The 26489-nt window shown below is 39.9% G+C and overlaps 1 protein-coding gene and 1 pseudogene across 8 annotated transcripts in view; one reads left to right on the top strand and one right to left on the bottom strand.

Annotated features, from left to right (window-relative positions):
- LOC138736734 (intersectin-2-like) overlaps positions 1–26489 on the top strand; it is a 220624-nt gene that overhangs the window by 78894 nt on the left and 115241 nt on the right. For all 8 annotated transcript variants that reach the window (XM_069886721.1, XM_069886717.1, XM_069886722.1 and 5 more), the window contains exons 4-13: positions 1661–1724; positions 2529–2692; positions 6586–6786; positions 8704–8800; positions 12306–12442; positions 16764–16827; positions 18962–19099; positions 23038–23129; positions 25309–25571; positions 26332–26481. In XM_069886721.1, the coding sequence (XP_069742822.1) occupies positions 1661–1724; positions 2529–2692; positions 6586–6786; positions 8704–8800; positions 12306–12442; positions 16764–16827; positions 18962–19099; positions 23038–23129; positions 25309–25571; positions 26332–26481 (1370 nt within the window). The remainder of the gene's footprint in view (positions 1–1660; positions 1725–2528; positions 2693–6585; positions 6787–8703; positions 8801–12305; positions 12443–16763; positions 16828–18961; positions 19100–23037; positions 23130–25308; positions 25572–26331; positions 26482–26489) is intronic.
- LOC138738281 (5S ribosomal RNA) lies at positions 12781–12899 on the bottom strand (annotated as a pseudogene).

Here is a 26489-nt window from a genome sequence, read left to right as displayed (position 1 = left end):
CGAACTTATTAACTGTGCCACTTACTTACTCAACCAGATTATTAATATAACTGATGAACAGTAGTGGACCAGCATGGATCCCTGTGGCATACCATTGGTCACCAATCAGAAAATAAATGTTCATCACCACCCTTTGTCACCAACTGCCAAACCAATTTTGTATCCATTTGGCAAATTTGCTCTAGATCCAATGCAATCTTACCTTGCGGACCAGCCTACAAGTTGTACCATATCTAAGGAGCAACATTAAATCCATGCCTTGGAGGAAGCAGTAATATAGTTGCAAGAGAATGATGAATTTTCATGAAGGAAATCTGTTGTTCTTGCCTGATCTGGTATACGACTCCAAACCAACAGGAGTTTCTTTGAATCTCAATTGCCTTCTGGTTAATTAATTAGATTAATTTTATTGGTAAGTGCTGTACATTTTGAACTATGTGGGGAAAGTACTCTCAATATTAAATGTAGCAACTTCCCATAACCTTTACATGCAGGAACATTGGACAATAAATGCTGATTTGATGTTCCCAACAGGAGTTTATTTGATCGTCAAATAAATATGTCATGGCCATACACCAATGGTACATGGAAATGAATAAGTGTATTCCATTGGAAAAAAAATAACATAAAATTAAAAAAATAAAGTTACATTGTTTGAACAAATTTGGGAACCAGACATGGAACATAACAGAAAGAGCTTGCCTCGGACCTCCATCTCCTAAAATGATAAGAAGATAAAAACAATTAGATTTAGTGTGTAAATGTAGATGAAACATTTTTCTTGTTTGTTTTTCCTTTGTGTGAAGATGTTGTTTTATGATTTTATTGTATTGTATATGTTTAATATTTATTGGTTTTGAAGTGGGGTGGGAAGGGGGGAGAAAAGGGGGAAAATGTCACTGTGTATATTTAATGAAAAACATTTGTACATATTTTGGTTGATATGGTTCATAGTGTGATAAATAAAATTTTTTAAAAAATAGTCATACCTACCAAGATTAAAAAAAAATATCTCATGGCCTTGGAGAAAACTGTGTACAACATCAAGCATGTAATTGTTAAGGAGCTGGATTAATATGTCTGGTGGTGACATCTTATGAAAATCGGTGTTTTTTTAAAGATGACTAAATGATTTATTATTATTATAGATGATAATTGTTTATTATTAACATGCATCATTATTAAGCCTAGTCATGCATGAACCATCTTGAGTTTTTGAATCGCATTATTTCCCCAATTTATCTTGACAAAGTTCAGTTCTCTACATCCCTAATTATAAATTAGGAAAGAATATTACATTTGATAAGAAATACGTTATAATTTTCTAAGTTTAGATACATTTTGTGGTGAAGCGAGTGAGGCTAACGAGAACTTTTCATTGTGTGATTGAGATCGTGGACAGGGATCTTCATCATAGTCAGGGTCAGTATTTAAGGATGCAAAGCAGTTGTTTTTCAGTCCAAACAGCAGCAGCAGAGGCTTGGTGATTATACTTCACATAAACCATCTTCAGCAGGGTCGTCACAATTTATCTCCAGACATGTAGATCTGTGTTCAGTTAAATTTTATTCTGATGTTCAAAGTGGAGTTAATTTCTGAAAAATATGTTGCTTAGTACGTGGTCTTTTGATCGAAATGCATTTCCTTTAATGTTGAACAGGTGAGCAAGCTCGTACTTTCTTTCTGCAATCTGGTTTACCAAAGGTTGTGCTGGCTGAAATATGGTAAGTGTCAAAAGCAAAACTCCCATAAGTGCACTTTTCACTTGAACATTTTTTCTTACTTTTCTAGCCGATTTCACCAATAAAATGGAAAAATTCAGAACCCAAACTGCTATTTGAAAATGATTGGAAATTGAGTCCTACCAAATGATTTTGTAAGACAGTGACCAAAGGTGAAAGAATATTACCAAGTCAGAGCAGAACATTTTGCCAGTGATCATAGTCCACTGAACCAATAATTTGGGAATAGAGTTGAGATCTGCCAAACAAAATTTCAGGAATTGAATAAATCTAGCCTTCACTTGTTGTAATCCAATGCACAAGTTGTCTCTAGGTTATGAGCACCCAACTTGTGGAAAGCCCTACTTACAAGAAAGCTCCCATAATATTATTAAATTAAAAAGCTTGGTGTTCATTCATGTAGTTCATGGTAGAACTACTCCCCTCTCCCCCTCTTAATAATTGTTCTTACTATTCAGTCTTTTATACTTTTGGTGACATTCATTACTGTGGAGGTATAGCAACTAAATAGAGTGGGTGTTTGATCTATTTCCTGCATTAACCAAATCGACATTGATGCCTGTAAAAATTGAACCCTTTTCGTTAGACGGGACAGCCTATATGTGGTCGTTGCCACTTTTTGGCAATTAAAATTGGCCTTGAAACTAGAATGAATTTTGCAAGAAATGTGTGAAATGTCAAATCTAATTGAGTTTTAAGAATTAAGTTTGTGATGTTTAGATTAGTGTATGATGCCTCGAATTAGGTGAAGACAAGTCTATAGTTATAATTTTATTTGCTCTTCAGGACCCTTGCTGACTTGAACAAGGATGGAAAAATGGACCAGCAGGAATTCTCCATTGCAATGAAACTGATCAAGATGACTTTTCAAGGTCACCCAGTTCCCAGCATTCTTCCACTTGTCATGAAGCAACCCCCAATGCCCTCACCTTTGAACTCTGCACGGTTTGGTAAGTAAAATGCTTTCAATGTGTCGAGTGAATTACTAATGGTTACTTGCATTACTTGGTGTAGTGTTTTCACAGTTATAAATGTATTGGCTTTAATAAGGTACAGCATGCTTGTGTCCATTTTCTTCTGAAGTAAACTATAGATATGAATGATGAAGATACAACTTAAATAAAAGCCTATTTTTTGTCTGTGCATAGATTTTATTTTATTGTGATTAAATTGTAAACTAACAATCATCAGCTTTGCATTTTAAAATTAAGTACCTTTGTGATTCCTCTCAGAAGAAAGTGTGTAATTATATTCCAGTTGGAACATAATTGGCATCGATTCAATGTTGTGCAAAATTGAACAGGCCAACACTCAACACCCTCTAGTTACAAGTTGGAAAAAATCATCATTTCCTTTCTAATCTTCGCAGTAAGCTCTGTGAGCTGGTCATGAATTCCATTCCTCTCACTGCTGACCATTAGTAGTTGAACCAGTCTGTAATGACCTGTGGGTTTCTTTGATCCTGAGATTCCAAGTACATATGACCTTAAAGACCATTGATTCCAGTCCCATAGTTATACCCATCTCTGCAACTCATGACACACCTCCTGCAGAGGCCCTTAACCTTCTGTTACTTACACACAAAAATATTCCCATAATTTATTTGCCGATATCATCTGTCATCTTGAGTTTATTAAAACTCTGCCATTGCTTTGTACGAATTGATTTTTATATACTCTATACTCTGTAAATGTGCTCTTCTACTTTAATTGACAGAATGAATTTTTAAATTTAAATTTTATTTACAACATGGTAGAAGCCATTTCTGACCATGAAACCCATGCCGTCCAATTACACCCAATTGGGGGGTGGGAGGACACATGTTTATTTGGAGAAAACCATTGAAGGTCACGGGAGAACATACAAACTCCTTACAGACACCCAGTGGATTCAAACCTGGGTTGCTGGCAGTGTAAGAGTGTCATGTTAACTATGGGACTGCCTTATTAGACTGCTTCTCAATACAATGCATTTTACCAATTGCAGTTTGCCTTGCATCCTGTGTTTATTCATTACTTTCAATTTGTTCTTAATTGGCAGTCAGTGGAAGTCTTTCAGTCTATTTAGTCAGTGTTGGGCAAAACTCTTCACATCTCTCCTTCTTTCCCTGTACCCCTGCAACTTGTTCTCTCTCACATGCTCATTAACTTCTCTTTGGTTCTTTTTTTTGTTTACCTACATAAAGGAGTAATTTACAGTTGTCAGTTATTTGTCAACTTGTATTTTTGGACATGGAAAGAAAACCAGAAAATATAGTAGAGAGCCATGAGGAAATGTAGCAAATGTCACATGAAGAGCACTGAGGGTCAGAATACAACCTGAATCTGTGAGATGCATCACAAATTGCTTAGCCTCCATGCTCCTTTCCGGATCCATCAACTCCCCATTTAATTCTCCAGTTTTGGACTCTTGCATATATCTAAATTGCCAATCTCCTTCACATCATTACCTTCAGCTAACTAGGGCTTGTTCTGGAATTCATTAGGGAAGCTATATACCGTATTTTCACTCATACAATGCGCACACGCATATAATGCGCAGAAAAATCTTAAAATATGTAAAAATGTACATACCACAGGGATATAGTACCAACCCTCTTTTCAATCTTCTTCAGCATGATGCTGAATCAAGCCATTAAAGACCTCAACAATGAAGACGCTGTTTGCATCCGGTACCGCACGGATGGCAGTCTCTTCAATCTGAGGCGCCTGCAAGCTCACACCAAGACACAAGAGAAACTTCTCCGTGAACTACTCTTTGCAGATGATGCTGCTTTAGTTGCCCATTCAGAGCCAGCTCTTCAGCGCTTGATGTCCTGTTTTGCGGAAACTGCCAAAATGTTTGGCCTGGAAGTCAGCCTGAAGAAAACTGAGGTCCTCCATCAGCCAGCTCCCCACCATGACTACCAGCCCCCCCACATCTCCATCGGACACACAAAACTCCAAACGGTCAACCAGTTTACCTATCTCGGCTGCACCATTTCATCAGATGCAAGGATCAACAACGAGATAGACAACAGACTCGCCAAGGCAAATAGCGCCTTTGGAAGACTACACAAAAGAGTCTGGAAAAACAACCAACTGAAAAACCTCACAAAGATAAGCGTATACAGAGCCGTTGTCATACCCACACTCCTGTTCGGCTCCGAATCTTGGGTCCTCTACCGGCATCACCTACGGCTCCTAGAACGCTTCCACCAGCGTTGTCTCCGCTCCATCCTCAACATTCACTGGAGCGCTTTCATCCCTAACGTCGAAGTACTCGAGATGGCAGAGGTCGACAGCATCGAGTCCACGCTGCTGAAGATCCAGCTGCGCTGGGTGGGTCACGTCTCCAGAATGGAGGACCATCGCCTTCCCAAGATCGTGTTATATGGCGAGCTCTCCACTGGCCACTGTGACTGAAGTGCACCAAAGAAAAGGTACAAGGACTGCCTAAAGAAATCTCTTGGTGCCTGCCACATTGACCACCGCCAGTGGGCTGATATCGCCTCAAACCGTGCATCTTGGCGCCTCACAGTTTGGCGGGCAGCAACCTCCTTTGAAGAAGACCGCAGAGCCCACCTCACTGACAAAAGGCAAAGGAGGAAAAACCCAACACCCAACCCCGTCCAACCAATTTTCCCCTACAACCGCTGCAACCGTGTCTGCCTGTCCCGCATCGGACTTGTCAGCCACAAACGAGCCTGCAGCTGACGTGGACATTTACCCCCTCCATAAATCTTCGTCCGCGAAGCCAAGCCAAAGAAGAAAGAAAGTATTCTACATTCCAACTCACAAAAGCAATTTGCATTTACTTGAGACAGGAGACAATGCACATTCCATAGTCTCACCATCAGCCATGGTTGTCTTAAAGGCACTTGTTATGTTAATCTCCTTCCTCAGGGGATGGGTCTGGACAATTAACATTGATAAGGTGCAGGGCTCTAGCCAGAATATCCTGTATTTTGGAATACCATGGCACTCAGGCCAAAGAGATATTCCCAAGTCTGCCAAGATCAAAATTTTGCCATTTTTGTGTGTGTGTGTGTGTGTGTGTGTGTGTGTGTGTGTGTGTGTTTGTGTGTGTGTGTGTGTGTGTGTGTGTATATGCGCGCGTACACGCACGTTTCATTCCGCTACAGTTTTTCCCCACTTTTTTCTGTAAACTGTACGTATGTTTCATTGCCGCTATTTCTTTCCCATGCTCACTATAAATTATGCATGTTATTTTATTTCCACTACTACTTTCCCACTCCCACTATAAACTGTGCGCATGTATGTTATCACCGTTACCATTTTCCCATGCCCGAATTGTGTAAATAAAATCATTTATTACAAAACTTTTCTTTAAATTCAAGCAATTAAAAATTAATTTTAATTTAGAACCTGCTGCTGCTCAAATAAGTTCAATTTTATATTCAACGTGTAAAAAAAATTTTGTATAGTGCACATGCATTTAACGCCCGGTGGATTACCCGGTTCATTAAAAGCGTATATAATGTGCGCGTTATATTTGTAAAAATACGGTATTTTTTCCTCCACAATTATTTGATCTCTATCCTCCCTTTCTCTTTTCTCTTTTTCATTTCTCTTTCAGCCCTACCCCTTCATGCTCAGTGTCTCGTATCTTGATAACGTTGTTATGAAGGAACGCAAAAATTTACAGTTAATGGCACTATTTGAATGCTTGTTGTTTTGTTGACATCCCATTGGCAACCTTGACCAATATGCTTTTGATTTAAAGGTACTTCATTTTTAGCTATGTTATCCACTTTTGTTTATAAAATATTAAAGGAATTTTTATTACATTTTAGTAACTTTATTGACCATTTATGTTGTTCATATCTAAATTCTAAACCTAGGGATGGGAAGTATGCCAAATCTGTCTGTGCCACCAAACATGCCTTCATTTGCTTCCTTGGCTCCCACATCCTCATGGACATCAGTGTCCACCTTGCAACCTCTGAATATGTCAGTTCCTCTGATGCCTGCTGCTAGTTCATTGGCTAATGCAAATAGTACATCGCTCCCCATTCAGCCTTTATCTGCACTGAGTTCTGCAAGTAAGTATGGCAATTGGACCCTATTTGAAAGCATTCATCTAAAAGATGCATACTTTCTTAACTGTATAAAGGATATTGTGTTCATTTTTTTTTCATATTTTCCCTTGCAGACCTTTATATTGAACTTTTGAGGAAATGAACTTGGGCATATTGTTATAATAAAAAAGGAATGAACTATTTGCAAACACAAATGCTTGTATTAACTATTGAAATTGTAACCTTCCATTATTAACAAGTCCCCCATCAGTTTGGACAGGTGAGGAAAAAAAAGTACCAAATCAATGCCAAGCTAATGGTGTATTGAATATGACTATCCAGAGCTGCAGTGTGACATTCTTGAGTTATTGATGACTCATGTGGCTGTTGTCATGGAGCTTGCTACAACAAACTTCGTCATTTCAGTACTTGAAGAAATTTAAACAATAAACTTAAGATATTTATAGGAAGATAGGGAGAGAAAGACCAAGATTTACTCACATTTTTTACTCATACTACTTTGAGAAGTTTCAGCACCTCAGAGGTTTGTTAATCTTAACACAAGGGCCATGAATGTTTTTGTTGAATATATTCAAGGCATGGACCAGTAGATTCCTGGACACTTGGAAAATCAATGATGACAGGATTGGTCAGGATCATGAAGGTTGAGTTTTAGGATCAGCCAAAATTATCTTGAATTACAGAGCAAGTTTGTGTATTCTAACTAACTAATGTGGCCTCAATGGCCTTCAGTTATTTGCTGTGATATCTCTGCAGCTATAAGTTATTAGGTCGTTACTGCTTCTTAGGATCACATTTTTGCAGTTTTGTATAACTGAGATTAATGATGAGAAGCAGAATTAAAAAGAACATTAATGGAACATGTATTTTACCAATAAAACTGATGCATATCACCCATCCCAAATTCACCTCTCGGATCTTTTGGGAGTACTGTTACTAGATAAAGATGGTATATTTCCTTCCTGAGAGCACATTAGTCAAAGAGGTACCCTTTCATGGCAATTTGGTAATTTCAACATAGATGTTGATTGAAGCTTCCAGAAAAGTTACTGAATATCTCATCCAGTTAAAAAAAAGGCACTTTTTCTGATCATTCAAAGATTATTTAAAATAAACTAAGTAGGAATAAAATAAAAATCTTCACACCTCCATCAAACTATTCATTATAACAGTAATTTGATATTAACCAATATATTGTAAGTATTTGATTTAGCTGTAATAAAATCTACGCTGCTAAAGATCCAACTGCACTGGATAAGTCACGTCTCCAGAATGGAGGACCATCGCCTTCCCAAGATCGTGTTATATGGCGAGCTCTCCACTGGCCACCGTGACAGAGGTACACCAAAGAAGAGGTCCTAAAGAAATCTCTTGGTGCCTGCCACATTGACCACTGCCAGTGGGCTGATATCGCCTCAAACCGTGCATCTTGGCGCCTCAGTTCGGCGGGCAGCAACCTCCTTTGAAGAAGACCGCAGAGCCCACCTCACTGACAAAAGACAAAGGAGGAAAAACCCAACACCCAACCCCAACCAACCAATTTTCCCTTGCAACCGCTGCAACCGTGTCTGCCTGTCCCGCATCGGACTGGTCAGCCACAAACGAGCCTGCAGCTGACGTGGACTTTTTACCCCCTCCATAAATCTTCGTCCGCGAAGCCAAGCCAAAGAAAGAAGAATAAAGTAAATGTATACATTACTTTATATACAATTGTTCACTGCCATATATCATCACTATCGGGTTAGATCAACAATCTTTGCCCATATTAGTATAATAAGGAACATCTTCTGGTACATGGGAAAATATTAAGATAAACTGTATTAAAAGAAAAGTACCTATTGTTCTACTCCTTCCTCTCTTCCCCCCCCCCCCCACTTCCCCTGCCCCTTGTTTCAAATGTCATTGTGTTCATATTTTTAGCACTGCCTCACACTGGGTCTTTGAGACAGCCACTAACAGGATTTGGAGGCACTGGTCTTCACAAGGCACAGTCACTGATTGATCTTGGTTCCAGCAGGTACAGATAGAATGTTTTTAAAACCTTGCCTTTACAAAGAGTGAATATTATGGATCTGCCCAAGTCCAACCAGATATTTTTATTATCAGCATTTTATACTTTTAGTGGTTAATACATTTTTCAGAAACAAAGAGAAACTTGTATCGGAACTATAACACATTTATATCCACTAATCCAAAGAAGTCTGTTGCACTTATTTCCTTGAAACACAAAAATACTGGAGGAACTCAGCAAGTCTCACAGCGTCCATAGGAGGTAAAGATATATAACCAACAATTTCCTGTCTGAGCCCTTTATCGAGCAAAAAGTAGGCAGGTGCCTGAATAAAAAAAGCTGGGGAATGAGCAGCAAAAGCCAAAATGTAAAAAGCAATAGTTGGACATGGATAGGAGGACAGGAGAGGAAAGTTAGCATTGATTAGGGGAAGGGTGTGGCTCTGTGAATGCAGAGCTGGAGGAAAGGAATCATAGGGACAGGAAAAGAGAGATAACGGAGTGGGCTAGCGGAAACTGGAGAAGTCAATGTTAATGCCATCTAGTTGGAGGATGCCCAGATGGAATGGATATAGGTGTTGTTTCTCCAGTAAAAACACAATGCTAGAGAAACTCAGCAGGTCAAACAGTGTCTTTTATAAAGCAAAGATAAAAATATATTACCGACATTTCAGACTTGAGTCCTTCATCAAGGTATGGAAAAGTATGGGCAGGGGTCTGGATTTTTAAAAAAAGAGTAAGGTAGAGGCATAGGGGCAGGAGCATGGTAGCAGAGTAAGGTGGAGAAGGGAGGGAGGACACAGCAGTAAACAAGGGGAGGAGGGATAGCTTGGTGAATAGAAAGGGAAGGGGTGGAGAGCTGTGGGAAAGAGGACAAGGGGAAGGGAAGGAAAAGCAAGTTAGCAGAAACCGGAAAAGTCGGTTAATGCAATCCGACTGGAGCGTGCCCGGACGGAAAGTCAAGTGTTGGTCCTCCATTTTATGGGTGGTCTTGGTGGGATAGTACATGAGGCCATGGACAGAGATGTGAGTTAGGGAGTGCAGAACTGAAATGGTTAGCCCCTGGGAAGTCCCTGTGCTGGATGGATAGAGAGAAGGTGCACAACAAATCGATCTCCTAGTCTATGTCCAGTCTCTCTGATGTAGGGATGGCCACAAAGTGTGCACTGGATGCAAGAAATCAATCCTCCAGATACACAAGTGAAGTGTTGCTTCACTTGGAAGGCCTGTTTGGCCCTCAATCTTTGGTGATGGAGGAGATGTGGGTGCAAGTGTAGCACCTCTTGCAGCCACAGGGGAAGGTGCCAGGGTGGGGGGCAATTGGTAGGGAGGGATGAGTGGATGAAGGAGTTATGGAGTGAGTTAAAGTGAGGACAAGTTTTGCTAGGCAGAGAAGGGTGGTGGTAGAGGATGAATATTCAGGTGTTTTCTCCAGAAAGAAGTGAAGTGCTTTGGGATAAACTACAAGGGGAATGGAAGTATAAAGGGATTGGAAATCCATCGTGAAGATGAAGTGGTCCAGTTCAGGAAATCTGAAATCACTGAAGAGATGGGGGCATGTGAGGTGTCACAGATGTAGGAGGGGAGGGATTGGGCCAGGGAAGAAAGGATAGAGTCAAAGTAAGACAAAGCTAGTTTGGTGAGGCAAGAGGAATCAGAAACAATAGGTCTACCTGGATGGTTGGGTTTGTGTATCTTGGGTAAAAAGTAGAAACGGACAGTGCGGGAATGGGAGACATTGAGGTTGAAGGCTGTGGGAGGGAAGTAACCAAAGGCGATGAGGTTGAAGATCATGGGTTGATGAGTGGTGGTGGTGTCCTGTGGAAGAGGTAAGAAGATTATTGGAGAGACTGGGCGCAGACTGCGAGATCACTGCTGAGCACATTTGCTCTGTCCGCATAAGTGACAGGGATCTCGCAGTGGCCAATCATTTCAATTTTGTGTCCCACTCCCATACTTGCATGTCTATCTTACCTCATGCATTATCTCACCAAGACCACCTGCAAATTGGAGAAACAACACCTGAATTATCGTCCGGGCACTCTCCAGCCGGATGGGATTAACAGTGACTTTTCCAGTTTTTGCTAACCTGCTCTCCCTTCCCTTTCTTTCTTCCTTTCTCTCAGCCCTCCACCCTCTTCCCTCTCAATTCACATAGCCATCCCATCCTTCCGTCACCTGCTTACTGCTTTGCCCTCCCTCCTTTCTCCACCTGCTACTGTGCTCCTCCCCCCCCACCACCCTTTTATTCGGACACCTGTCAACATTTTTCCATACCTTGAGGAAGGTATGGAACATAGGTTATGTATTTTTTTAATCTTTGGTATAGAGCAGTGGTTCTCAACCTTTTTCTTTCCAATCACATACCACTTTAAGTAATCCCTATGCTATCTGTGCTCTGTGATTAGTAAAGGATTGCTTAAGGTGGTATGCGAGTGGGAAAGGAAGGTTGAGAATCACTGCTCTAGACCCAATTGTTAGTGAAATATTTTGCTTGAGAAAAATTGTCATTGGCCCATTTCCTTTGGAGTTATGAAACTGTGCACATAATGAGTCAATGAGGTACGATTAAAACAGTGGTTTTCAAATTTTCTCTTTCCACCCACATACCACCTTAAGCAATCCCTTAACTAATCACAGAGCACCTATGGCAAAGGGAATACTTAAAGTGGTGTGTGAGTTGAAAGAAAAAGATTGAGAACCACTGCCATAGAGGCTCCAATAGCTCAGTGGTTAGTGCACTGGTCTTTGTCAACTGGGGTCACGAGTTCATTTCTTTGAGGAGCTCTGGATAAAGTGGCGACTTTTTTGTCTTCCTTATGGAAGACAAAGTTAAAGAATTTCATGTATGTTACATTTTAAATGTAGTATTACTCTCTGCCCCCTCTCTCTCTACCCCTCTCTCCCTCTCTCTCTCTCTCTCTCTCTCTCTCTCTCTCTGCCTCCCCCCTCTCTCTCTGCCCCAATGGAAGATGCCTATTTTGTGATAATTAACACTGTTAATGAATTGCATATTATATGTGATTGCCATGTCAATTTAATACTATTCATCACTAAGTAATTTATTATTTTGGTTTTTTTTGCTAAACCATTATGCCTACAAACAACAATGCTGCTACATGGCTGCACTATTACTGTGTTAGATCAATGTCTTCAAAGTACTGAGAGGAATTTTCCATTTAATTGTGTCCCACATTTGGCAAACAGAAGGTTTATTTCATTTTGCATAAACAATGGCTTTTTGAGGATTCAATGACATGTGAATGAAGGTTTGTTGTTCTTTAAGCAGTATGTCATAGACTGTAAAGAGAACTGTTTGATTTAGATTAATTCATCTTTGTTTCAACAAAATAGTCGTCTGAAAAATGGAGAATTTTGTCATTAGATCAATGAAAGTATGAAGATCCATCATTTTAAAATGTTTTTTTTTAACCATTTTGAAATATTTCACACAAATGAAAAGTCTTATTTTGATATAATTATAATTTTCTGATATCTATTTCTCTTTGCAGTAGTTCATCATCATCTACTACATCTCTTGCTTCACCCAAAACAAGTTCCGCTGACTGGGGAGTTCCTCAATCTAGCAGGCTCAAATACCGACAAATCTTCAATAGCCTTGATAAATCCATGAGTGGTTACTTATCAGGTCAGTCTTGTGTGTCCATGCTTGTGATTGTTAAAAAAACTTTTAAAATTATACATCCAGCACTGTAACAGGCCAATTCTGTCCTACGAGTCTGCGCTGCCCAAATTACACCCCATTAACCTGCACCCCGGTACATTTTTGAAGGTTGGGAGGAAACCGGAGCCCCTGGAGAAAACCCACACAGACACGGGGAGAACATACAAACTCCTAACAGACAGCACGGGATTCAAACCCAGGTCTGGTCCAAATCGCTGGTGCTGAAAAGGCATTGTGCTAACCGCTACGCCAACTATGTCGCCTGTTAGAGAAAAATAGATGGGTGGGTGGTGTGAACAAAAAGTCTACAGCACCTGATATTCCCAGGTGGTCTCCCATCCAAGTACTAAACAGGCCTGAGCTTGCTTAGCTTCCAAGATCAGATGAGATTGGGCATTTTCAGGGTAGTCTGCCTGTTTGGGGCAATGTTAATTTGACTGATCAAACATAGATCATATTCAATGTATTGCAATATGTCTTTGGCTTGGCTTCGCGGACGAAGATTTATGGAGGGGGTAAAAAGTCCACGTCAGCTGCAGGCTCGTTTGTGGCTGACAAGTCCGATGCGGGACAGGCAGACACGATTGCAGCGGTTGCAAGGGAAAATTGGTTGGTTGGGGTTGGGTGTTGGGTTTTTCCTCCTTTGCCTTTTGTCAGTGAGGTGGGCTCTGCGGTCTTCTTCAAAGGAGGCTGCTGCCCACCAAACTGTGAGGCGCCAAGATGCACGGTTTGAGGCGTTATCAGCCCACTGGCGGTGGTCAATGTGGCAGGCACCAAGAGATTTCTTTAGGCAGTCCTTGTACCTTTTCTTTGGTGCACCTCTGTCACGGTGGCCAGTGGAGAGCTCGCCATATAACACGATCTTGGGAAGGCGATGGTCCTCCATTCTGGAGACGTGACCCATCCAGCGCAGCTGGATCTTCAGCAGAGGTCGATGCTGTCGACCTCTGCCATCTCGAGTACTTCGACGTTAGGGATGTAAGCGCTCCAATGGATGTTGAGGATGGAGCGGAGACAACGCTGGTGGAAGCGTTCTAGGAGCCGTAGGTGGTGCCGGTAGAGGACCCATGATTCGGAGCCGAACAGGATTGCAATATGTAATCTAACATTATTACATATTGTACAATATTGTCTCTTTCTCCTCAATTTGGAATATTCAAAAAAGAAAGAGAGAAAAAAATGACTACTAAAACCCCATTTAACTTACCAAAATTTACAAAAAGGCTGGGCAGCCTAAAATAAGAGTTCACTACAGCAAATAGTACAAACTATTTACCGGTATCAGGTCCTTGCCAAAAAAACAAGACAGTTTGGAAGGTAATCAAAAGTGCAACCTCTAATTTTTTTCTAAACTTAAAAGTGACATAACTTGAAAGAGTCATTGCATCAAAGTCGGTGAATTAGGATCTTTCCATTTAAATTAAATGGCTTTCCTGGCCAACATTGAAGGAAATGCTACAACCCGATAACGACTGACAGAACCATTCCACTGACAATGCTATAATCTTGTCCCACCACTCCATCCTGACCCACCTGGAGAATGACACTTCAAACGCCAGGCTTCTGTTCATTGACTTCAGCTCAAGCATTTAACACAATCATACCCAGAGGCTGGTGGAGAAGCTGTCCTTGCTGTGTTTCAGCATCTCTCGTTCTAACTGAATTCTGGACTTCCTAATTGAAAGACCATAGTCTGTCAGGTTGGCAATAGAACGTCAAGCTCCATCACGCTGAGCACTGGTGCACCTCAGGGAGGGCTGCGTGCTCAGCCTGCTACTGATGCTACTGATTCACGACTACAATGCCAGATCTGGCTCCAACAGAGTCATCAAGTTTGCAGATGACAAGACTGTAGTTGGTCTTATCAGAAATAATGAAGAGTTGAAATACAGAGAAAAGGTGGAAAATCTTGTGAAATGGCATGAGAAAAACAACCTGAGTCTCAACGTTGTCAAGATGATCGTGGAATTCAGGAGAACCAAGGACAACCACCCTCCACTACACATTACTAGCTCGGTATTAGAGAGTGGAGAGCACCAAGTTCCTTGGAGTTCACTTCAAAAGTGACCTATCCTGGACACCCTCACTTGCCAGGAAGGTGCAATAACAACGGCACTTCCTTAGAAAACTGATCCAAGCTCCCAAAGCCCCAACCATGAGCCCTTGCTCCCAACACCCCAACTGCGTTCTCTCACTGAGGGCCTGGCCACCTGCCCATCTGCACTCATGACGCCTTGAATGTGGACTTACCACCCAGTCCCGGCCGCCCTCCCACTGATCCAAGCTCCCAACCGTGGACCCCCACCTCAGCCCAGCACCCATCCAAGCTTCCAACGCCCCAACCATGGACTCTTACCTTGGGCCTAGCTGGCCACTGAGCTTCTGTAGTCTCGAACGTAGACTTGCCACTCGCCCCCCTATCTGAGCTCTTGACGCCCAACCACAAACTTACCACCCAGACCCAACCACTCGCTTGCCAATCTGACATCCGGACTTACCACCTGGTGCCAGCCACCTGCCCATCCTAGCTCCAGATTCCTCAAATGAAGCAAGTACAGACATACCTCATATAACACTGTTTTGAACAGCATGGGTTTTGATATAACACAGTCAGTCCCCGTCCTGGGTGGTGGGTCCCTGTCCTGAGCTGAGCCACTGTCTGAGCTAAAGGTAGGCATTCGACATTCACTTGGTTCTGCATCTCTGCAGCCCTGAGACTGCCTTCATCCCCACCTCCTCCTCACCTGACTGATTGTGCACAATGAGCGTTAAGGGCTGAATTTGTCGGAGGCAGGCGGGGGGAGATGGAAGTAAAGTGCAAACTGCATTAGACATATATTTTAAATAAATAATGTTCACTTATTTCCAATAAAGATCTTGGTCATTTTTCAGTTTTATATATTGCTTTTTAATATTTTATGAATGTTTGCATAAGAGTTCTATGTAAAAGAATAAATAATTATAGGATTGGAACACATTACATTGAAGTACATTGTAATAATGCTTTGAACAGTGCATTATTAACTGTGTTATTCAAGGTATGCCTGTACTTACCACGGTCAAAAGTAGTGTGTGTGTAATAGTCAACTCCCTAAATTTTACCCTAAAGAATTGGTCCACAAAATTTGATTATTATGCGTATATATAGTCAGTCAGTTTTAATTTTAAATATGAAATTGTAGGTTTTTTTTCAAGCTTGAATTATTTCACCCTGAAGGATCTGTTCGGCTATAATGATAAGCAGGAAATCATTGATTTAGCTTCCCTGCTTGTAATAGTTTCCAACAGAATGATGTATCTGACCAAACATAAAGAAAGATAATCTGGTAGAATCCATGACTTGAGTGTTTTGAGCAAAAGTAAGAATTCCTTAGATGAGGCATCACCCCTCCCCCGCCCCCCCCAAATTAATTTGAAAACCCTCTCCTACCACTACAGCTGGAAAAGCAGCAATTGATTTTTTTAAATAGTTTTAAGTATCTCTGATAATGATAAATAAAATTGTTAGAACTGCAGTAACATTGAAATATTAAAAAGTAAATCCAAGGATAAGTAGAACACTCATAAATGGCAAATAAATAAATATTTCAAAGTACAGATCTATACCTTGAGCCTCAAATGTTTCTCCTGCAATCCTTATTAGAAAAAAATAGACTCCCAAATCTTGCACTAGACCTGACCTGGAACATCATGAAAGAAACAACTTGCCAATACCGTGCTGGGATCTTCCTGGGAGACTGGGCTCTGATTTTAGTCTCCATATGGAGTTCAGAGGTGAAGCTAATTGATAAATTTGGATTTTCAAATCTATCAGTAAGTCCAGACTTTTACCATTGGAAGGGAATCCAAGATTACCTGCTATTTAAATGTTCAGAATTGTTAACAGTAGTCAGTCAGTTCCAGGCATATAACTTCACTGAGAATCAAATGATAATTACTGAGCAAAAGCTGTAGGGTATAATTAAAACTCAGCCCCAGATACTAGAGAAAAGCTGTACAGAAGAAAAGTTGCAATACTCAACTGCAACTAGTGCACTCAAATTCATTTTGCCACCTGCATGGTGATCTTCAATCCAATTGGAACTAGAAGTAGTAACTTGTGCACCCCTTGCTAAGACTGAAGATGGAGCAGTAGTTAAAATTCTCTTACTTTTATAAGACCAAAACAGTCAATTGGACATTTTTGATCGGTAAAGGTGCATTTTGAATGATGAGGGTGAACTCAATGGTGATGTACAAGAACTGGAATGTGCTTGTTTGCTAATTGGAATTTATTTATTTTTAGGTCCTCAAGCCAAGAATGTCCTTGTTCAGTCCAATTTGTCACACAACCAACTAGCCACCATATGGTGAGTTCTCTTATGATTATGCTTTTTTTCTAATTTCTTTTGGTAAGAATAAATCCGATTTTCATTAATAATTCATTGATCATTGAATATTACATTATTTGGCATAGCATGACTTAAACTTTTAAGAGATGTTAATAATGAAGTGACTGGCATTTGAAACCCCTGCTGACAATTTCACTTTATTCTATTCAGAACGCTTATCAGTAATTTGATCTTAGAAAACAATTTTAATGTAAAAAGATAAAGCAAAATGTGAATGATAAAGCTGGAAATGCAAAGGATCTGATGTGGTGTGGCTGAAAATACTTAAGAGAGGCTTTTGGGATATCTTTGAAAGAATCAAATTGCAATCACATTGCTTTTATACCCTCTACTTAATGTTGTTGAAAACTGGATGTTTCTGTCAGATTAAAGGTTATATTAAGAGGTGTAAATATGAAGATTAGTAGAAGAACACAGCAATTGCAGAAGAGATTAATGGAAAGAATTCCAGACTCTAAATAGTGCCACCGAGTGAAGGGAAAGGGAATATGTTTTTGAATATTTTAGGGTTGTGGATGAATCTTTTAAAACCATATAACCATATAACCGTTTACAGCACGGAAACAGGCCATGTCAGCCCTTCAAGTCCGTACCGGTTCACTTGAACAACTCCACTAGCTCCTCTGCAAACTCCTGAGGAAGTAGAGGCTTTCTTCATGATGCCATTGTCTTGGTGTCCCCTTGAAATTCAGTTACTCCAAAGATTGCAGAATCCATCGCTGTAAAACTTCTTAATTTCTTGACCTTCATCGCCTTCTTTAAGTCCAACAATTTCAGTAGTGTTGGATTGAGAATCCAGTAATGACAAGCTTAAACAGAAGATCTGGAGAATGCAGGATAAAATACAGGGAGTTTGGGGTGAATTGGAGAAACCGTCCTGAAGCATATTGCCAGTCAGGAGATAAAAATTTTATCTGAAGGTGACAAAGAATTGTAGCTTCATTGGCAGATGGGTTGGTAGCAACAAAAAATGTGATTAGTAAGTGGCAGTCCTTATGATGGAGGAGAAATGAACTCTGGTTTCAAACGGACTTCTTAATTCAGCCTGAAATAATTACGAGAGAAAGAAATCAGTGGCAAGGATGATAGGATTTGCTTCTGGGACTCAAGGTGATGGCTTCCAGCTTTCCAGTGTTAATTTAAGAGGTTGTGACTCACTCATATTGACTCAAAAGGAATGGACATTTTGAAAGAGGAAGGTCATTGTCATACAGAACAGGCTCTCTGGCCCAACTTGTCGATGCTGAATAAGTTGGCCATCTGGACTATTCCCATTTATAGGATCCAGGAATTCTCAACATTTACATTCAAACTGAAGGCCCCAAAATTGCTCAGCATATTAGAAAATGGAAAGCAAAGACATGAACGGGGACAAATGCCAACGGTGCGAACTCTATTTGGGGAACAGCACCTGGAAAAGAGGAGATAGAAAGCAGATTCAATATTGAATATCCAAGCCTTTGAAAAGATGCTCTTCTTTCCTTGCTGGAGATTTTATGTTCCTGACTCTAGCAATTATTTTAGGCTGAATCAACCAGTCTGAACCCCCAATTCATTTCTCCTTGTCAAAGAGTTGATCATTAGTTCTTAGATCTGAAACATGAAACATTTCTCTTAGCACAGATGTTACCTGTCCTGCTGAGTGCTTCCAACATTTTCTGCTTCTACTTGCAGATTAAAATATGCAAAAAAAATTGAGTGGCAAATTATTTTAAATGGCTTCACATTGGGTGCAACTTAATGCCACTTAAACTACAGTGTACTATCTGCTAGCATGCATTATAGAAATACTGGTGAAAGCAGCAACCTGCTGGAAGAAAGGGAATATTAGTTGAAATTCAGGCCAGGACGATTATTGGACTCCTTTGACTTTAAGTCATAGGCTGCAGGGAATTAAATTGCTGTAAGTCCCATCAGCATCCATGCTATGGCTAAATGGCAGATTCCTTTGTTATGAGAAAATATATTGGAGTAAATTATGTTGGTTTTCCTATCTCATATTGTAATATCAGTAATTGCTCACATAATCAGTCAATTTAGCCAACATGAAAGTATATCTTAATCTTCTTCCTCTTTCACATTGGAATATCAGGAACCTGGCAGATGTAGATCATGATGGAAAGCTCAGAGCCGAAGAGTTTATTTTAGCAATGCATTTAATTGACATGGCCAAGTCTGGACAACCTCTTCCCATCACTCTTCCCCTGGAACTGACGCCTCCTTCATTTAAGTAAGAGATTCTTTATTTCTCAGTATGTTTATGCGATATCTTGGTTTCTACCCCATTTAATTCACTTAACGAATAAGCTGTGCTTGATATTTTGTGTTCTGAGAATGTGAGAATGCCTTTGTATTTTATTCAGTGTTTTTTTTTCATCAAGCAGTATCTGGCTGATGAAAAAGCAGTTTTTTTGATCTGTGAAGATGAAGACATTGATGAAATGCAGTGGAATATGGATGGCCTGACAAGAGCTGTACTAATAAGTGTTTATAGAATTATAGAAAGGAGGTGGAGGAGTTGGCCATAAAGCCCTTCAAGCTGACATCATTTGATACAATCATTGTTGATCACGAGACTTCAGTACCCTATTCCTGCTTTCTCTCCATGCCGTTTGATTCCCTTAACCATAAGGGCCATAAATATTGTTAAATTTAAGAAAAACTGAGAGTGCGAAAGGAAGTAGGATATAATATTACAGCAGGGAGTTGGAAGTGTTGAATTATTTATTTCTGGTTGGTTTTGGGGTGGGGGAGAGGGGTAAGGAGTAAGACACCCCAATCTGCTCCCTGAAACTTATTTAACTGATTTTCCAACATTTTGGGATCAACCATAGCACAAACTTAGAAATGGAGAATCACGTAATGCTGAACATTAAACATAATGAAACTGGATGTAATTTTAAAAGGTCCAGAAAACTATAAGAAGTCTATTGTCAGACACAAGTATTAATTTATGAACTTGAATTGGTTTCAATAGATTCCTACAATAATCCCAACCATCAGGACATTCTGTAAGAAAAATCACCTCCCATTATATCTGCTTAATCCCAACCCATAGCAACTCTGAGAACAAGGAATGCATATTAACTTTTAAATATAAAATATTGAAGTTTTAAATAACCAGGCTATATAATAAAGCAAAACCTTAGAAAAAGAAATAAAACTAATCAACTCTCTTCCCTTTCTTAATCTCTCTCTCTCTCTCAATCTGCAGACATCTTTTATAAACCCATTGACTCCCACAGTTACCTCAACTACATATTTTCTGAACATGACCCCTGTAACAATTCTATTCCTTTTTCTCCATCTTTCTCTGCTGCATTCACTCCCAGGATTTGGCCTCGCATTCCAGATATCCAAAATGTCTTCCTTCAGAAAACATGGCTTCCCTTCTACCGCCATCGACTCCATCTTCACCTACATCTCCTTTATATCCTGCACATTTACCCTGCCCCTTTCCCCCAGCAGAAACATCAAGCACAGGGTTCCCTCATCCTTAACTACCATTCAACTAGCCACCACATTCAACATATCTGCAATTTTGTCCAACCAAAATAGAATCAAATCACCCTCCCATTTGCTCTCTGCTTCCCACCAATAGTTCCCCCAAGTACCTACCCTTGTGACTACAAGGAATGCTACACTTGCACGTACCTCCTTCCTCACCACTATTTGGGGTCCCAAACAGTCCGTTCAAGTGAAGTGATGCTTGAATCTGTAGGCGTCATTTACTGCATCTGGTGCTCTCATTTTGGCCTCCTACATCCGGGAGACTGGATGTTATTACGAGCCCAGAGGCCCCCAGAACCATCAGACATAGATATTGACCAAGACAAATGGTTAATTAAACAAAAGTTGTTTTTAATTATCTTCAAACATTGAAAAAACAGAATCACACTTTAACTTACCACTATTGACTAACTAACCCAAGTTAATCCCCTTCTAATTCTAAGTGCACGTGTGTGTGTGTGTGTGTGTGTGTGTGTGTGTGTGTGTGTGTGTAAGTTTAGAAAAGTTCATTGATTCACAATCCAATCTCACTTCTCATTCCTCCAAGTTTACTGGTTGCAGGCAATTCTTATACTGTGCACAGAATTTAACATTTATAAAGTTCACCAGACTTTGGTGCTTGAAAGGTAAATGGTTACTGCTCAGGAAGGTTCTTGTTGGTTTTCAGAGAGAGATTTGTTGTTTGCTGTACACCCATAACTGATTTCTTTTCAATCAGCCACTTCAGTGTCTTGCCGAAGAAACTTGTCCCCTCTGGGCTCTCCAGATGATAACCTCTTTCTTTCAGGTTATTACGGAGTTCCTTTTTGTTTCTCTTATTTCAAGTGAAACATTAGACAGCCAGTCCTCTCCTCTTGCATGAACCACAAATGGGGTTTCCCACAAACTTGCCAGCTTGTCCTTTTCCAGTCCCAGTTGCTGCTGCTGACTGTAACACTGTAGAACTGATCTCTGTGTGTATGTGTCTCTCTCTCAGAGAGAAAGCCTGTTTGACTCTCTCTGCTTGCAAAACCACATGACCCTTTTAGAACAGCACGTTCCCCTCCAGATAATCTGCGGCTCCAACAAGCTCTTTCACCTGTTGCCTTTTTGTAAACAACAATCCTTTAGTGAAGTCTCTTGCGCATTCTCCAAAATTTTTGCATATGCTGTTGGCCTCGACATATCTAGCATGAGCAGTGATTCAGTATTTTAAATAAGATCTGTTTTAAAGTGTTTTATGTGACCTACAGTAAAAAAAAACCTTCCCAATTTATCTCCCAAAAACATATCTATATTCTGTCACAATGTAGACTGGGAGATTACTTTGTTGAGCACCTTCGCTCTATCTATTACAACAGGAACGACCTCCCAGTGGCCAACCATTGCAATTTACAGCCCATTGCCACACTGACGTGTCTTTTCATGGCCTTGTATGCCGCCAAGATGAGGCCACACCCAAATTGGAGGAATAACGCCTTATATTTCATCTTGGCATTCTCCAACCAGACTACCTTAATATTGACCTTAATTTCTTGTCCTCCCCATCACTTCCTTCTCCTATGAGAGTGATCTTTCTTTATCTTTCTCCTTACTTGAGGAAGATGTACTGGCCTTGGAGGCAATGCAGTGGAGGTTCATCAGGTTGATTCCAGAGATCAGGGGGTTAGCCTATGAGGAGGGATTGACTTGCTGGAATTTAGAAGAATGAGAGAGGATCTTATAGAAACATATAAAATTTTGAAAGACATAGATAAAATAGAGGTAGGTATGGTGTTTCCATTGGTAGGGGAGACCAGAACTAGGGGACTTCAGGCTAAGATTCAGAGTAGTAGATTTAGGACTGAGATGTGGAGGAACTGCTTTTTCTAGAGGATGGTGAATCTTTGGAATTTGCTGCTCATTGAAGGAGTGAAGTCTACCAGAGTAAATGTATTTAAAACAAGGTTGGATAGATTTTTACATGGTAGGAGAATTGTGGGATGTGGGGAAAAGGCAGATAGATAGAGATGACCCTATTAGCCATGATTTCACTGAATGGCAGAGCAGGCTGGATGGGCTGGATGGCGGACTCCTGGTCCTATTTCTTTTGTCCTTATCCCTCAGCCCTCTCCCCCTATCACTTCTCATTTTTTTTCTCTTCTAACCTCCCACTTGTATCCATCTGTTACTCTTACTTTTAAGTCTATATTCTTCCCCCTTCCACTCTCAGTCACCCCTCCCCTCCCACCCACCTACCCCCCCCCCCCCCCCGCACCCCCCCACCCTCAGCCCACACCTTTTTAATTCAGGATCTGCCTGATTTTGGCATTCCTGAAGAAGAGCTCAAGCCAAAACACATTGTTTCACTTCTGTGGATTCTGATCGATCTGCTGAGTTATTTCCAGCACTTTTGGATAATGCAAAACTCGTCATTAACCTGTTTTTTTTTCATCTTTTTGTTGGTGCTTCAGTTGGCTGGGTATTTTCGGTAGTTAATTTAAAAAATGTTTATGAAGGCAGAGTATTATCCACTTAAATTTTAACCGTATCTCTAATAATAAGTACTCAATTTTCTTTCTTCTCCCTTTATCTGAAAGGTGTTTTGTTTGCAAAGTTCTAATGAAATATTTCTGATGGAACGTTGGAAACCACATGATTTGGGAACAATCGTGGTTCTTGTGTTTTGTTTCTTTTTAGATCAAGCAAATGGGGTGATGGAATAAATGCAACACAACCACAATATCAGGAAATAACAGAAGAAATCCAGGAAGCCCAGAAAAAGACACCTGGTAAATAGATTGGTTTACATATATCTTGCTTCATGAATAGATTGGATGGTACCATAGAAAAGTGGATTAGTACTGGTCTTGGCATCTTGTCAAGATTGGAACAATAAAATAACTGCTATACTGTTGTACAAGAGAACATAAACATTTATTCACAGTGAACTTCAACTGCTAATAAGTTTTAAGTAACGTTCCTGAAGTGCTTGTAAAATTGCAATCGCAGCAAAAAAAACAAATGGGACCATTCTATGAGCATTCTTATCAGCATTAAATGTTCAATTAGATTTTTAATGGCTTATTTTGAAAGCATGTTTGCAAATTCTCTTCAGGTTTTATCTGTCATAGAAATGATGAAATCATTCATCCTGTCAAGTTCGCCAACCCTTTCGAGGGCAATCTAATGAATCATTTACTAAAATCCCTGTATATTTTTCTCAATTCATTCAGATCCAGATATTTTCCAAATGGATCTTGCTTATGCAGGTTGGAGGTGTTGTGGATTGTGCAAAAGGTGGTTGTTGGTTGTAGGATATAGACAGGATGGAGAGTTGGATAGAGAAGTGTCAGATGGAGTACAATCCAGATAAGTGTAAAGTGATGCAATTTGGAAGGTTGATCTTGAAAGCAGAGTAATTATGATTAATGACAGGTTTCTTAACTGTGTATGAACAAAGGAATCTTTGGGTCCAAGTGCATAGATCCCTCAAGGTTGCCATGCAAGTTAACAGGGTGGTTAAAAAGGCGCAGGGTGTGATGGCCTTCATTGGTCAGGGATGGAATTCGAGTTGTGAGGTAATGTTGCAGCTCTATAAAATTCTGGTTAGACCATTCTTGGAGTATTATGTTCAATTCTGGTTATCTTGTTACAAGAAGGATGTGGACGCATTAGATTGGCTGCAGAAGAGATTTGCTAGGATGTTGACTTGTTTGGAAAATGTCTTTGGAAGCAAAGTTGTCCGAGCTAGGGCTTTTCTCTTTTGACTGATGAAGGATGACAGGTAACTTAATAGAGATGTATAAGATTATGTCAAGCCAGCAACTTTTCAACCGAGCAACTACAACAAATAACATAGGATGTCTGTGCCAGGTGAGGAGAGGAAAGTTCAGGGGAGAAGTCAGAGAGTAGTGGGTGCCTGGATGGATTTCCAGGGGTGGTGCTGGAAGCTGGTGCAATGGAGACATTTAAGAGACTTTTATTTAGGCACATGGATGTAAGTAGAGGGTTAAGGGATGTGAGGTTGAGAGGAGTTAAAGATCGCTGAAGAGTGGGTTTATATTAGTTCTTCTGTGCTGTAATGTTCTACGTTTCTTACTGCTAAATTATTTTGTGTTGGGATGATATTAACAACTTTATGTAATCTGAAACGAAGTAAAATTGGTAGTGTACCTGGTTTTAAGAATAATGGAAAAAAGCAGGTAACGATTATGTAAACATTGTTTTCTAAAGATCAGACATCAATGCACAATCAATGAGATTCAGGCTTGTACTGTCTAAAATAAAATCTCAATATAAAGTATGAAGATGCTTCTATTAAAGTAAATTGTTATCTTTTTAATTTACTTGAGTAATATTATATTCAAATTAAGATACTTGTATTGTTACGGAGTCCAGAGGACCCCCAAAACCAGCAGCAATAGATATGCACCACAACACAGGGTAATTTAAACAAAAGTAGTTTTTAATTATATTTGAACAAGAAAACAAAATTAAACTTTAACTTATTACTTAACCTACTTAATCCCCCCTCCCCCCCCTCTAATACTAAGCGCAGGTGTGTGTAATCTATATTTAAGATTAGAAAAGTTATTTGGATCACACTCACTGGTTGCAGGCAATTCTTGAACTGTGCACAGAAGTTAACATGAACAAAGTTCACCAGTCTTTGGTGCTTAATGGGCAAATGGTTACCACTCAGATGGGTTCTTGCTGGTTTTCAGAGAGAGATTCTTTTCCAGGACATCCGCAACTGATTCCTTCTCAATCATTCTCGCTGACGAAACTTGCCCCCTTCAGGCATCATTTAATAATCAGATAAGTGTATAAGTAATCAACATTAAAATAATTATCAGAATGAAAGACTGATATGCATTGGTCTTTTAAATCCTCACTCTTGAAGCTCGAGATTATAGTGGTACAGTACTCAGATTTTGTTTTAGAACTGATAGCATTTCATGTTTTTAGTTACTTTTGAGGATAAAAGAAAAGCAAACTATGAGAAAGGTAATGCAGAGTTGGAACGAAGACGACAGACTCTCCTAGAACAGCAACAACGAGAGGCTAATCGCAGAGCACAGCGTGAGAAAGAGGAGCAGGAGAGAAGGGAGCGAGAGCTGCAAGAGCAGGAACGGAAAAAGCAGCAGGAACTGGAGAGAAGGTTGGAAAAACAACGTGAACTGGAACGTCAAAAGGAAGAACAAAGGAGGAAAGAAGTAGAAAAACGAGAGGTTTGAGAAAATCATTTCAATTGTCAGAAGTATAGTGCATTTTCCAGTTCTGTAATTAGCGTGGGTTCATTATGTTGTGCTATGATTTTAATTATCATTGAGCACTTGTGCTTGCCATCGAGAAGGGTAAGATTTGTGCCATCATCCAACCTGCTTCCTAACACTTAGCTTGATGAACATTGACTGAGGTCTCATTTATATACGTCTATTGCACTGTAAATATGTCAGAAAATGAGGCAGAAGGTTTGATTCCATTTTTAACCCTATGTTTAGAAATGTGCATCTTAAGAATTTAAACCCAAATTACAGTTGACTTCTCCATTGCATCCTGTCCCTTCACTTATATAATGTTTTATGGAAGAAAGCTATTCTTTTAAAACAAAAATCAAAACATTCACTTTACATGGATGAGTATTTTAATGATGCTTACCTGGGCTTGCCAGGGATTCTCTGAAGCATTTCAATCCAAGTAGGTATTCGTAAATGTAGGAATAACCCAGTGCAGCATGTTAATTTGCAATCTGCTTTCATTAGAGATTTATATAATAGTTATTTTGAATTGCATCAAATAAATTGTATATATATGATTGTTTTTCATATTATCGCCAGCATTAGGCTGCCAATTTAAGTAAAAATTAGATTTCTTTATTAATACAAAGCAGTTTTGTGTTTACTTCGAGTTTATTGCATCTACATTCTCCCAATTTATAATTGTAAATGAGTTTCTTTTACTCTGTTGGTGTTTGTTGTGCACCTTTAGGCAGCTAAACAGGAACTTGAACGGCAGCGACAGATTGAATGGGAGCGAATCCGGCGACAGGAACTCCTCAATCAACGCAACCGAGAACAAGATGAAATCGTCCAGTTGAAGGCTAAAAGAAAAAGTCTGGAACTTGAACTGGAGGCATTAGTAAGTGC

This window comes from Narcine bancroftii, chromosome 6 (assembly GCF_036971445.1).
Source record: "Narcine bancroftii isolate sNarBan1 chromosome 6, sNarBan1.hap1, whole genome shotgun sequence".
In the NCBI taxonomy this organism is placed as follows: domain Eukaryota; kingdom Metazoa; phylum Chordata; class Chondrichthyes; order Torpediniformes; family Narcinidae; genus Narcine; species Narcine bancroftii.
The sequence above is the reverse complement of the archived record's forward strand: the minus strand, read 5'-3'. Positions and strand labels throughout refer to the sequence as shown.